Source organism: Prinia subflava, chromosome 35 (genome assembly GCF_021018805.1).
Source record: "Prinia subflava isolate CZ2003 ecotype Zambia chromosome 35, Cam_Psub_1.2, whole genome shotgun sequence".
Taxonomy (NCBI): domain Eukaryota; kingdom Metazoa; phylum Chordata; class Aves; order Passeriformes; family Cisticolidae; genus Prinia; species Prinia subflava.
This window is the reverse complement of record NC_086281.1, coordinates 902,578-916,557: the sequence shown is the minus strand read 5'-3', so window position 1 is coordinate 916,557 and position 13,980 is coordinate 902,578. Positions and strand designations below refer to the sequence as shown.

General features: G+C 52.8%; 1 protein-coding gene across 1 annotated transcript; it reads left to right on the top strand.

The window, feature by feature from the left end:
* The first annotated feature begins 6,598 nt into the window (after nt 1–6,598).
* Nucleotides 6,599–12,024, top strand: LOC134563242 (zonadhesin-like). The gene is made up of 3 exons (XM_063421091.1): nt 6,599–11,521; nt 11,729–11,812; nt 11,970–12,024. The coding sequence occupies exons 1-3, from the start codon at nt 8,277–8,279 to the stop codon at nt 12,022–12,024; spliced, it is 3,384 nt and encodes a 1,127-aa protein (XP_063277161.1). The 5' UTR covers nt 6,599–8,276.
* Nucleotides 12,025–13,980: the final 1,956 nt, after the last annotated feature.

The window sequence follows — 13,980 nt, the reverse complement described above, 5'->3', positions numbered from 1 at the left end:
GCAGCGGGAGAGGGGAATGGAGAATCCTGAGGGAGCTGAGAATGCTCATCCTGGAGAAAAGGGGGATCCAGGGGGGATTTGGGATCCTCCAGGGGGGATTTGGGATCCTCCAGGGGGGATTTGGGATCCAGGGGGGTTTGGGATCCTCCAGGGGGATTTGGGATCCAGGGGGGATTTGGGATCCAGGGGGGATTTGGGATCCTCCAGGGGGGATTTGGGATCCTCCAGGGGGGATTTGGGATCTGATCCCAGGGAACGGGGCCGGGACAGGAGGGAACAGCCTCAAGCTGGGCCAGGGGTGGAAATTTGGGATGATTTTTCCATGGAAAAAGGGTTGGGAATCATCGCGGGGTCGGATCCCCATCCCTGGAGGAATCCCTGGAATTCCCGGAGATTCCTCGGGATGACCAAGGAGGGATCGAGCCCAGGTCGGGCTCGCTGATCCCGGAGCTCTTTCCCAGCCTGGATAATCCTGGAATTCTCCGGGATCGGGCACCGAAATCTTCTCCCGCAGCGCCACCAAGCGGCCCCGGGAGCTGCGCTGGGATTCGGGATTCGGGATTCGGGATTTGGGATTTGGGATTCGGGATTCGGGATTTGGGATTCGGGATTTGGGATTTGGGATTCGGGATTTGGGATTTGGGATTTGGGATTCGGGATTTGGGGTTTGGGATTTGGGATTCGGGATTTGGGATTTGGGATGGGGGTGCGAGGGGAAACTGAGGCACGCGGAGGGAAAATCCCTCTCGCTGCTCCCACTGCCGGGCTGGGAGGCACTGGGAGAACTGGGAGAACTCCCAGCCCCTTCCTCGGGGTGTTTTCCTCCCATTCCCCAACTGAAATTCCTTCCATCTTTATCCCCCATTTCCCAGAAATTAAGGACTCCACGCTCCTGCTTTGAAACCCTGATTTATTTTATTTTATTTTATTTTATTTTATTTTATTTTATTTTATTTTATTTTATTTTATTTTATTTTATTTTATTTTATTTTATTTTATTTTATGCTATTTTATGCTATTTTATGCTATTTTATGCTATTTTATTTTATTTTATTTTATTTTATTTTATATTTGTTTTATATTTATTTTATATTTTATTTTATTTTATTTGTTTTGTTTTATTTTTATTTTAATTTAATTTAATTTAATTTAATTTAATTTAATTTAATTTAATTTAATTTAATTTAATTTAATTTAATTTTATTTTATTTTATTTTATTTTATTTTATTTTATTTTATTTTTTTATGTTATTTTGTTTTGTTTTGTTATTCTATTCCATTCCACTCCATTTTTATTTTATTTTATATTTATTTTATATTTATTTTATATTTATTTTTTATTTTATTTTATTTTATTTTATTTTATTTTATTTTATTTTATTTTATTTTATTTTATTTTATTTTAATTTTATTTTATTTTATTTTTTTATGTTATTTTGTTTTGTTTTGTTATTCTATTCCATTCCATTTTTATTTTATTTTATATTTATTTTATATTTATTTTATTTTTTTAAATTTTTTTTTATTTTATTTTAATTCGGAAGCAGATCCATCCCAGAGCTCCAGGAACAGGCGGGATCTCTCCCAATTCCCCGAAAACCGGGACGGACCCGGCGGGAGCAGCCGGGGCAGGAGGAGGGAGCGGCCCCGCCCCGCCGGACCCGGAGGAATCCGGGCCGGACCAGTTCTCCCAGTCCTGCCCAGTTCCCAGCTGGAATTCCTGCCTGCCGACTCCGGGCAGGGATCCGGGACAGGCCCCGGCGCTTCCCAAACATTCCCAGGAATTCCTCACCCCGGATTTCGGAGCTCTGGCCCAAACCCAAACCCAGCCCTGGTGGGTCCTGAGGGGTTCCGAGCCCGCGGCAAACTGGGAGCTGGGACTGGTTGAACTGGGAGCTGGGACTGGTTGAACTGGGATTCTCCGTGCCCGGAACAGCCCCTGGGGCTGGGGGGCTCATCCCGGGAAAAACCTGGATTCCAGGCTGGATTCCTGCTCCAGGGATTGGCTTTCCAAAAAAAAACCCAAAAAAACCAAACCCAGGGGCAGCCCCAGCCTTGGGATCCCCAAAATCAGATCCAGCCCAGAATTCCCTAAAAAAAAATTCTCCAAAATCAGATCCAGCCCAGAATTCCCTAAAAAAAAATTCTCCAAAATCAGATCCAGCCCAGAATTCCCTAAAAAAAAAATTTCCCATTCATGTGGAAGGAGCCCCTTGAGTTTTATTCCCAAGGAAAATTTGCTTTTCCTCGCGATTCCCACGATTTTAGCGGGAAAAGCTGTCGGGAAAGGGGATTAAAAACGCAGAGACAAAACCAAAAATGAATTAAAGGAGGCTCCAAAACCTCCTCATGCATCCATGGGAGGCCAAAAAGCTCCGGTGGCTGCAATTCCCGCCTGGATCCTTTTCCCATCATTTATTGCGCTCCTGGTTGGGCAATCAAAACGAGACATTAATTAAGAGATGATTGAAAAGCAGCTTTTTTTTCATTGTTGTTTGTTTTAATCTCACGTGTTTTAATCTCAGTGACTCGTGGGAAGCTCAGGCGGGCGGGGACCCCCCGTTCCCTCATCCCCCCGATCTCAATCCCGATCCAAATCCCAAATCTCGATCCAAATCCCAAATCCCGATCCCAAATCCCGATCCCAATCCCGATCCCAATCCTAAATCCCGATCCCAATCCTAATTCTTGCCCCGGAACCAGCTCTGGCAGCGGGAGAGGCAGCGCTCCACGATGCTGGAAGTGCAGGAGTTGAGGCGGAACGGGCTCCGCGCGGACGGCCGGGATCCGCCGTCCTTGGGATCGATTCCCTGGGATTGGGGAGCGCCGGGATCCGTGGAAATCCCGATTTGGGATGCACAGGGATCCGTGGAAATCCCGATTTGGGGAGTGCTGGGATCCATGGAAATCCCGATTTGGGGATCATTGGAAATCCCACTTTGGGAAGCGCAGGAATCTGTGGAAATCCCAATTTTGGGCACGCAGGGATCCACGGAAATCCCAATTTGGGGATCCATGGAAATCCCAGTTTGGGGATCCACGGAAATCCCAGTTTGGGGATCCATGGAAATCCCGCTTTTGGGCACGCAGGGATCCCCCGGGATCGCGCCCTGGGCCTGGCAGGGCTCACCCGCTCCCAAATCCAGCACCTCGAGCGTGCAGGCCTCGGGAGCCGCCCTGGGGAGCTCCGGGGAGAGCTTTTCCAGGGAAAGCTTTTCCAGGGAAAGCTCTTCCAAGGAAACCTCTTCCAGGTTGTCCAGGCAGGTCCCGGCAGGGCACAGCTCCACGGTCAGGATGGATTTCTGCAGCGGGAATTTCATCGTGCACATCCCGGGCGTCTCGAAGGTGATCGGCTCCTCCGCCGAGCTCGGGGTTTTTCCGTGGGAATTCCCAGAATCCGCGACCGGGAATGACGGGGAGGTGACACCGAGTGGGGTCCTGGAAGGGTCACAGGGACAGGAGGGACAAACGTCCTGGGAATTCTGCTCCGGGGCCGCCTCGGCGCCGGGATCGCTCCGGGCAGCCTCTTCCAGGCAGGAGCAGGGCGGGCACTGGGAACTCATCTCGCTGGAAAAGAAAAATCCAATTTCAAACCCAACCCCATGGAAAAACCGGGGAAAATTCCCAATTATTTCAGCTTTTCCCTTCAAACTCCCAAACTCGGCTTTTCTCACTGAAATCCGCTCTCAGCCGAACAATTCCGAGCTTTTTTCGGGGCGGATAACAACGGATTTAATTCACATTTTCACGTCTATAGATTTCAAGTGAATCTCTTCCCTTCTCCTGTCATTTTTCCCTTTTCCAGCTGTTTTCCCCTTTCCAGCTGTTTTCCCCTTTCCAGCTGTTTTTCCCTTTTCCAGCTGTTTTTCCCCTTTTCCAGCTGTTTTTCCCCTTTCTGGCTGTTTTCCCCTTTTCCACCTGTTTTTCCCTTTTCCAGCTGTTTTTCCCCTTTTCCAGCTGTTTTTCCTTTTTCCATCTCTTTCCCCCTTTTCCAGCTGTTTTTCCCCTTTCCAGCTGTTTTTCCCTTTTCCAGCTGTTTTTCCCTTTTCTATCTCTTTCTCCCTTTTCCAGCTGTTTTTCCCCTTTCTGGCTGTTTTTCCCTTTTCCAGCTGTTTTCCCCTTTCCAGCTGTTTTTCCCTTTTCCAGCTGTTTTTCCCCTTTCCAGCTGTTTTTCCCCTTTCCAGCTGCTTGGAATAAATCCTGGATCTCCTGTCAGGACCGGGTTTTATCCCTCCAAACCCAGCCCTGGAACAGCAGGAATTTTCCAGAACATCCACGGGAATTCCGGAATTCCAGCCAAGCCAGCGCCAGGGGAAGATTTTCACCCTTTTTTAACCGTTATCCCCGAGGAAACTGAGCTCAATAAATCCCTTTTTTTCTGTTTTTCTGGGAATCCATTCCGGAAAATGATCCCAAGGAGACTCACCTGGGTCGGGAATGGCAGGGCAGAGGTGGCCAAGTTATCCCGGGATATTCCTGAGGATTTTCTGGGATGTTCCTGGTGATTTTCTGGGATGTTCCTGCTGTGTTATCCCGGGATATTCCTGGTGGTTTTCTGGGATGTTCCCGGTGGTTTCCTGGGATCTTCCTGGCGATTTCCTGGGATATTCCTGGTGTGTTATCCCGGGATATTCCTGGTGATTTCCTGGGATGTTCCTGGCGATTTCCTGAGATGTTCCTGCTGTGTTATCCCGGGATGTTCCTAAGGATTCCCAGGATATTCCTGGTGGTTTCCTGGGATATTCCTGAGGATTCCCGGGATATTCCTGATGGTTTTCTGGGATGTTCCTGCTGTGTTATCCTGAGATGTTCCTGCTGTGTTATCCCAGGATATTCCTGGTGATTTCCTGGGATCTTCCTGCTGTGTTATCCCGGGATATCCCTGGTGATTTCCTGGGATCCTCCTGCTGTGTATTCCCAGGATGTCCCTGGTGGTTTTCTGGAATGTTCGTGACGGTTTCCTGGGATGCTCCTGCTCTCTTATCCCGGGACGTTCCCGACGCCTTCCCGAGCCTCCGGAGCCACCGAGGCACCCCAGAGCTCCCCACGGCCTCGCTCCGCCTCTGCCCCGCCAGGGATGATTTGCTTAATTATTTTTAATGGAAAACGCCGCTGGAGCCGGACCTGGAGCTCGGGAGTTCCCGCAGACGCCAGGGAGGAATTTGGGAAATGAGTGGATTCCCGGCCGGTGACGGACGGGGCAGGATTTCGGGATTCTCTGACGCCCTCCAGCCCCGACCTCGTGAGCCCCATTAGGGAACAGGATGGGATTTGAGGAATTCTTTTATTTTGAGACACCTCCGACCCCTTTTTCCACCCTGTTTTTCCACGGAGCCGCTGGAAAATCTTGGCTCCTGGTGTTTCCTCAAATTCTGACTCAAATCCCGGCTCCGCTGCGGTGACGGTGGCGGTGCCATCGTCAGGAGTGACCAAACCCTTTTCCCCTTCGTTTCACCCCAAACCATCTGAATTCCACCCGGCTGCAAACTCATAAAACCCAAAAAATGGTGATTCCCCCCAAAAAAGGTGAATCCAATCTATTCCCGTCCCTCCCCCAAAAAAATCTCCAATTTTTTCCAATTCCCAAATCATTGGCTGAGAACAGATTTGAGCAAGAAAAACTCTTTTTTTTTTTAAGGGGGTGTAGAGAGTTTGAGCAGAAAAACAAAAAAAAGGAGGAAATTTTTTAGTCAGCAGCCCTGACCCCAAGGTCAAATTTAAGACCCAAATTTATTTATTTCCATGAAATTTATTTATTTCCACGAAATAACCAAAAAAACTCCACACTGGACACTCAAATTCCATGGGTAAAATCCAAACCCCTCTTTTTTTTTTTTTCCCTTCCCTCTTTTTGGCCTCCTGCTGGAACTCGGCCTCGCCTCTGGCTCGAGTCACTCCTGTCCCCGGCTGTGTCACCCGGGTGACTTCGGGGCTGGGTGGCAGCGAGCAGGGCAGGAATTCCGGAGCCTTTGATGTCTCGGGGGAACTGGTTTGGGTCTCTCGTCCTTCTTTTCCTTCTTTTCCGGGCAGGGACGGCTTTTTCCGAGGGTTTGTCACCTCCTGGCACCAGGAACGGGCACAGGGATGGGCCCCAGAGGGTTCGTCCTCCTCGTCGCCCTGGGAGAGTTTGGGAGAGGCTCTGGAAGATCCTGGAGATCCTCGGGATGTGGAGAATTCCCTGGAGGCCGAAATCCCAACGAGTCGAATTTGGGTTGAATAGAAAATCAAAGGATTGTGGCAAAAAAAATTTAAAATGCTCAGAGGGGCCAGGGCAGGGATGGGAACGGGGCTGGAAAAGGGGATGGAGAATCCTGAGGGAGCTCAGCCTGGAGAAAAGGGGGATCCAGGGGGGATTTGGGATCCTCCAGGGGGGATTTGGGATCCTCCAGGGGGGATTTGGGATCCTCCAGGGGGGATTTGGGATCCTCCAGGGGGGATTTGGGATCCAGGTGGGATTCGGGATCCTCCAGGGGGATTTGGGATCCTCCAGGGGGGATTCGGGATCCTCCAGGGGGGATTTGGGATCCAGGGGGGATTTGGGATCCTCCAGGGGGGATTTGGGATCCTCCAGGGGGGATTTGGGATCCAGGGGGGATTTGGGATCCTCCAGGGGGATTTGGGATCCTCCAGGGGGGATTTGGGATCTGATCCCAGGGAACGGGGCTGGGACAGGAGGGAACGGCCTCGAGCTGGGCCAGGGTGGGAAATTTGGGAAAATCCCTCCTGGAGAAGGGAAAAGGCCTCGGGAGGGGCTCGGGGAGGGTCGGATCCCCATCCCTGGAGGTGTCCAAGGAATTCCTGGAGCACATCTGGAGCTGGAGACCAACCAAGGCCACCCAGATGTTCCAGGACTTTGAGGAAAAGGCGGACTGGGAGACACCGAAGGATTTGCCCACCCTGGAAAGGACTCAGGGATGATCCTGGGGCCTCCTTGAGCCACCCAAAATCCATGGAGAGCCTCTCCCCACCGAGGGAAAATTGTGATTTTCAGGAACAAAACTCCCAGCAGAGGGAAAACCACGAGGAACCAAACCCGTCCCGCAGCCCCTCCTAACCCCGCGAGGAAACGCAAAAAAAACGTTCTGCAAACGTTCATTTTTTCCAAAAATTGTTGTTTTTTAAATGTTTTTTCCTCTCCTGCAGGAGTTCGATCCCGAGGGGGATTGTTTCCAGGCTGCCTCATCCGCTCCCCAGCCCGTAGGAAACGGGGAATGAATTCCTGGCAGTCACGGGAGCCTCGTGTCCCACCTGGGCGACACCAAAAAAAAAAAAAAAAAATTACAGCTTCGAGAGAAATAATTGAAGGATTGGAGCGGAGCAGGTCTGGATTATTAAATATTTATTTCCATAAAGATTTCCATACCCCTGAGGTGTCTCACATCCGGAGCCACGGACACTGAAATCCTATAAAAGGATTCCTTTTGCCCTGCTCCTCAAGCCTTTTTTTGTTTCATTTGGCGCTCGCTGGTGGAGAATCGGGTGAGTCCGGCTCGGTTTCACCTCGTGGTTGGGTTTATTTTTCATTTTGAAGCCGTGCAAAAACGAATTAAAAAACTTTAGAAACGTTTCTGCTCGGGGATGTTGAGGTTGGGATTCCCCCAGGTTTTAATTCCGGGATTTTAGATTAAAAACCCCATGAAAATCCCGGATTTTTATGTGTTTTTTGGGGTTTGTTTGCTGCGGGTTTTGCTCTTTCCCCATCGAGGAGCACCAAATTCTCCTCGGGAGAGATCAAAAGGCCAGGCCGGGACTTCAAAGGGGGAGGAGTGGCAGGGGTGATAAAGGAGCGGAGACTCCGCGGCTGCCAGGGAAGGCCTGGGAGGAAAATTCGGGCTGGGAAGAGCCGGGGAGAATTTATGGGAAAAGCAAACATTCCTTGGGGAGGTTTTTTCCAAAAAAAACCCCGATCCGAAGCCTTTTTTGGGTGAAATTAGGGAAAGAACGGCAAAGATTAGTTCTGAAATGAGATGAAGCGTGGGCAGCTGGAAGCTTCCAGAAAAGCTGAAGGAGCCTGAATAATTTTTGTTTTCCTCTTTTGAGAGGAATCTGGTTGAAAAAAGTCACGGAAATTTTGGGATTTGTCTAAATTTCACTTGGAGTCACCTCCTCGTTGTTCGCCCGGTTCGGGATCCTCTGGGGAAAATAAGAATATTAATTAAATTTGGGTATAAAACAACCCCGGGAACTCTTTCACACCTTTTAAACTTCATCCCTCTCCTCCTTCCAGCCTCCCCCAATTTTCCCACCCCCGAATTCCCGGCAAAAAACCCAAAAAAATGCGCCGCGCCACCGGCTGCCCGCTGAGCCAGGTCTGCCTGCCGCCGCCCGCCGTCCTGGTGAGAACCTTCCCGGTGAGGCCCAACCGCGACCTCCGGTGCTTCCCCGCCTCGGCAAACCCCTGCTGCCAGCCCGGCACCACCACCGTGGTCAGCCTGGGTGGTCTGGGGGCCGCCGGTTGTGCCGGGCCCTGCGGGTTGGCGGCCACCGTGCGGGCGCCGTCGCGGTTCCGGGGGTTCGGTAGCGCCGGGACGTGCCGGAAGCCGAGCTGCTGCTGCCGGGTGACGGAGTGGGGCACCACGGGCACGGAGTGGTGCCAGGAGGCCGGGAAGGATGTGTGCCAGGAGCTGTGCTGCCAGGAGGGCAGCACGTGTGTCAGCACGTGTGTGGAGCCGTGTTCCCAGGAGGTCAGCAAGTGTGTCAGCACGTGTGTGGAGCCGTGTTCCCAGGAGGTCAGCAAGTGTGTCAGCACGTGTGTGGAGCCGTGTTCCCAGGAGGTCAGCAAGTGTGTCAGCACATGTCAAGATCTGTGTTCCCAGGAGGTCAGCAAGTGCACAACCACGTGTGTGGAGCCGTGTTGTAAAGAGGTCAGCACGTGTGTCAGCACGTGTGTGGAGCCGTGTTCCCAGGAGGTCAGCAAGTGTGTCACCACATGTCAGGATCCGTGCTGTAAGGAGGTCGCCAAGTGTGTCACCACGTGTGTGGATCCGTGTTGTAAGGAAGTCACCAAGTGTGTCACCACGTGCCAGGATCCATGTTGCAAGGAGGTCACGAAATGTGTCACGACGTGCCAAGATCCGTGCTGTAAGGAGGTGACCAAGTGTGTCAGCACGTGTGTGGATCCGTGTTGCAAGGAGGTCAGCAAGTGTGTCACCACGTGTCAAGATCCATGTTGTAAGGAGGTCACCAAGTGTGTCACCACATGTCAAGATCCATGTTGTAAGGAGGTGACCACGTGTGTCACCACATGTCAAGATCCATGTTGTAAGGAGGTGACCACGTGTGTCACCACGTGCCAGGATCCGTGTTGCAAAGAAGTGACCAAGTGCTCCGCCAGGCGCGTGGACCCCTGCTGCAAGGAGGTCACCACGTGTGTCACCACATGTCAGGATCCGTGCTGTAAGGAGGTCACCAAATGTGTCACCACGTGCCAGGACCCCTGCTGCCAAGATGTCACCAAATGTGTCACCACATGCCAGGATCCATGTTGCAAGGAGGTCACCACGTGTGTCACCACATGTCAGGATCCGTGCTGTAAGGAGGTCACCAAGTGTGTCAGCACGTGTGTGGATCCGTGTTGCAAGGAGGTCACCAAGTGCACAACCACATGCCAAGATCCGTGTTGTAAGGAGGTGACCACGTGTGTCACCACATGTCAGGATCCATGTTGTAAGGAGGTCACCAAGTGCACCAGGACATGTGTGGATCCGTGTTGTCAGGACGTCACCAAGTGTGTCACCACATGTCAAGATCCGTGTTGTAAGGAGGTCACCAAATGTGTCACCACCTGCCAGGACCCGTGCTGCCAGGATGTCACCAAGTGTGTCACCACCTGCCAGGACCCGTGCTGCCAAGATGTCACCAAATGTGTCACCACCTGCCAGGATCCATGTTGCAAGGAGGTCACCACGTGTGTCACCACCTGCCAGGACCCGTGCTGCCAGGACGTCACCAGGTGTGTCACCACCTGTGTGGACCCGTGCTGCCAGGGGTTTGTCACCTGTGCAGCCCTGTGTGGCACGAAGCCCCCCAGGACCCTCACGCCGTGTTTCCAGCCGGGCTGTAAGAAGGTGACCAAGTGGAGCAGCGTGTGGGCGATGCCGTGGTGCCGCAAAGGCGCCAAGGGCGGCTCCAGGTGTGCCGACACCTGTCCCAAGAAGGGCTCCAAGGGCAGCTCCAGGTGTGCGGATCCCTGTGCCAGGAAGGCGCCCAAGGGCTCCGTGCCGTGCCAGGATCCGTGCGGCGCCGCCAGGTGCGACCCCAGGTGCGTGGTGGACCCCTGCTGCCAGGATGTCACCAAGTGTGTCACCACGTGCCAGGATCCGTGCTGCCAGGATGTCACCAAGTGTGTCACCACCTGTGTGGATCCGTGTTGTAAGGATGTCACCAAGTGTGTCACCACCTGTGTGGATCCGTGTTGTAAAGAGGTCATCAAGTGCAGATCCAGGTGTGTGGATCCGTGCTGCCAGGATGTCACCAAATGTGTCACCACATGCCAGGATCCCTGCTACAAGGAGGTGACCAAGTTCAGATCCAGGTGTGTGGATCCCTGTTGCCAGGATGTCACCAAGTGTGTCACCACCTGTGTGGATCCGTGTTGTAAGGATGTCACCAAGTGCGTCACCACGTGCCAAGATCCGTGCTGCCAGGATGTCACCAAATGTGTCACTAGGTGTGTAGATCCGTGCTGCCAGGATGTCACCAGGTGTGTCACCACCTGTGTGGATCCATGCTGTAAGGAGGTCACCAAACGTGTCACCACGTGCCAGGATCCCTGCTACAAGGAGGTCACCAAGTGCAGAACCAGGTGTGTGGATCCGTGTTGTAAGGAGGTCACCAAATGTGTCACCACCTGTGTGGATCCATGTTGTAAAGAGGTCATCAAGTGCAGATCCAGGTGTGTGGATCCATGCTGTCAGGATGTCATCAAATGTGTCACCACGTGTGTAGATCCCTGTTGTAAGGAGGTCACCAGGTGTGCCACCAAGTGTGTGGATCCCTGTTGTAAGGAGGTCAAGTGCAGAACCAGGTGTGTGGATCCATGTTGTAAGGAGGTCACCAAATATGTCACCAGGTGTGTGGACCCCTGCTGTCAGGATGTCACCAAATGTGTCACCACGTGCCAGGATCCCTGCTACAAGGATGTCACCAAGTGCATCACCACGTGCCAAGATCCGTGTTGCAAGGAGGTCACCAAATGTGTCACCACCTGTGTGGATCCGTGTTGTAAGGATGTCACCAAGTTCAGATCCAGGTGTGTAGATCCGTGTTGCAAGGATGTCACCAAGTGCGTCACCACATGCCAGGATCCGTGCTGCCAGGATGTCACTAAATGTGTCACCACGTGTGTAGATCCCTGTTGTAAGGAGGTCACCAGGTGTGCCACCAGGTGTGTGGATCCCTGTTGTAAGGAGGTCACCAAATATGTCACCAGGTGTGTGGACCCCTGCTGCCAGGATGTCACCAAATGTGTCACCACATGCCAGGATCCCTGCTACAAGGAGGTGACCAAGTTCAGATCCAGGTGTGTGGATCCCTGTTGCCAGGATGTCACCAAATGTGTCACCACCTGTGTAGATCCATGTTGTAAGGATGTCACCAAGTGTGTCACCACGTGCCAGGATCCCTGCTGCCAGGATGTCACCAAGTGCAGAACCAGGTGTGCAGACCCCTGCTGCCAGGGGGTGGCCAGGTGTGTCACCACCTGCCAGGATCCCTGTTGTGCCACCAGGTGTGTGGATCCCTGCTGCCAGGGAGTGATCACCTGCCAAGACCGCTGCTGCCAGGGGGTGACCACGTGCCAGGATGTCACCAGGTGTGTCACCACCTGCCAGGATCCCTGCTGCCAGGGAATGACCACGTGCCAGGGAGTGACAACGTGCCAGGGAATGACCACATGCCAGGGAATGACCACGTGCCAGGGAATGACCACGTGCCAGGGAGTGACCACGTGCCAAGACCGCTGCTGCCAGGATGTCACCAGGTGTGCCACCACCACCTGCCAAGACCCTTGCTGCCAAGGAGTGACCACGTGCCAAGACCCCTGTTGCCAGGGAGTGACCACGTGCCAGGGAATGACCACTTGCCAGGGAGTGACCACGTGCCAAGACCCCTGCTGCCAGGGTGTCACCAGGTGTGCCACCACCACCTGCCAAGACCCTTGCTGCCAGGGAATGACCACATGCCAGGGAATGACCACATGCCAGGGAATGACCACGTGCCAGGGAATGACCACATGCCAGGGAATGACCACGTGCCAGGGAGTGACCACGTGCCAGGGAGTGACCTCGTGCCAGGGAGTGACCACGTGCCAAGACCCCTGTTGCCAGGGAATGACCACGTGCCAGGGAGTGACCACGTGCCAGGACCCCTGCTGCCAGGGTGTCACCAGGTGTGCCACCACCACCTGCCAGGACCCCTGTTGCCAGGGAATGACCACGTGGCAGGGAGTGACCACATGCCAGGGAGTGACCACCTGCCCACCCTCATGCCCTGCCCCGTGCCGTGTCCCCAGCTGTGCCACCCAGGTTGTCCCCAGGTGCGCCGACTCCTGCCCCACCACCCGCGTCCCCCAGGCGTGCCCGGTGTGCGGCCGGCTCTGCTGCCCGAAATTCCGCGCTCCCTGAGGGGCTCTGGGCTGGGGACCCCCAAGGAAGAGGAAATCCTGGTTTTTCCCGGAATTCTGCCGCGTTTCCTGCCGTTTCTAACCCCAAGAAAAGCGCCTTTCCTCGCGGGATGCAACCGAGCGATTTTTGTGCCCCCGGGGTCGTTCCCTGGGAGAGGATCCGCGGCTCCCCCTCGCTCCGGGAACTGAAATGTGGGAATTTCCCCTCTCCGTGATCCTTTTTCCTTCTCTGTGTCTGAAACAATAAAAGAAACGATCTCGGTATTGGCTCCGCGCCTTCCCTTCCCTTCCCTTCCCTTCCCTTCCCTTCCCTTCCCTTCCCTTCCCTTCCCTTCCCTTCCCTTCCCTTCCCTTCCCTTCCCTTCCCTTCCCTTCCCTTCCCTTCCCTTCCCTTCCCTTCCCTTCCCTTCCCTTCCCTTCCCTTCCCTTCCCTTCCCTTCCCTTCCCTTCCCTTCCCTTCCCTTCCCTTCCCTTCCCTTCCCTTCCCTTCCCTTCCCTTCCCTTCCCTTCCCTTCCCTTCCCTTCCCTTCCCTTCCCTTCCCTTCCCTTCCCTTCCCTTCCCTTCCCTTCCCTTCCCTTCGTGTTTTTCCTAAAAATCCTGATTTTTTTTAAAAAAAAAAGCTCTGGAAAGTCCCACTGGGATCGTGGAATGCCCCAGGGTGGAAGGGACACACAGGGATCATCAAATCCAACCCCAGGACATCCCAAAACCCCTGGAGATTTGTCCTGGAGCTCCGGCGGGTTTGGGATCGTCACCGTTCCCTGGCGCTCCCGCATTCCGGTGGGGAGAAAATTCTCCCCAAATCTGCCCCAATTCCCATCCCCGGCACAGCTCCGGCCCCTCCCTCGGTGCTGACGCTGATATCCCAAATCAATCATCCTGATATCCCAAATCAATCATCCTGATATCCCAGATCAATGTCCGATATCCCAAATCAATGTCCAATATCCCACATCAGTGTCCAATATCCCTGATCAATGTCTGATATCCCAGATAAATCAATGTTTGATATCCCAGATCAATGTCTGATACCCCAAATCAATGTCCGATATCCCAAATCAGTGTCCGATATCCCAGATAAATATCCAATATCCCTGATCAATGTCTGAGACCCCAGACCAATGTCCAATATCCAGATCAATATCCGACATCCCAGATAAATCAATGTCCAATATCCCAAATCAATATCCCTTATCCCAAATCAGTGTCCAATATTCCAAATCAGTGTCCGATATCCTGGATCAATGTCTGATACCCCAGATCAATATCCGATATCCCAGATCAATATCCGATATCCCAGATCAATATCCGATATCCCAGCTCACTCCCACAGGCTGCACAAACCCCCCGTAAACCC

Excerpts from the sequence above, each read along its gene's own strand:
- LOC134563242 (XM_063421091.1), top strand. The coding sequence starts at position 8,277 with ATGCGCCGCGCCACCGGCTGCCCGCTGAGCCAGGTCTGCCTGCCGCCG. Across the intron at positions 11,522-11,728 it reads GTGACCAAGTTCAGATCCAG|GTGTGTGGATCCCTGCTGCC; the intron begins GTGTGTGGATCC and ends TTGTGCCACCAG. Across the intron at positions 11,813-11,969 it reads ACGTGCCAGGATGTCACCAG|GATGTCACCAGGTGTGCCAC; the intron begins GTGTGTCACCAC and ends CGCTGCTGCCAG.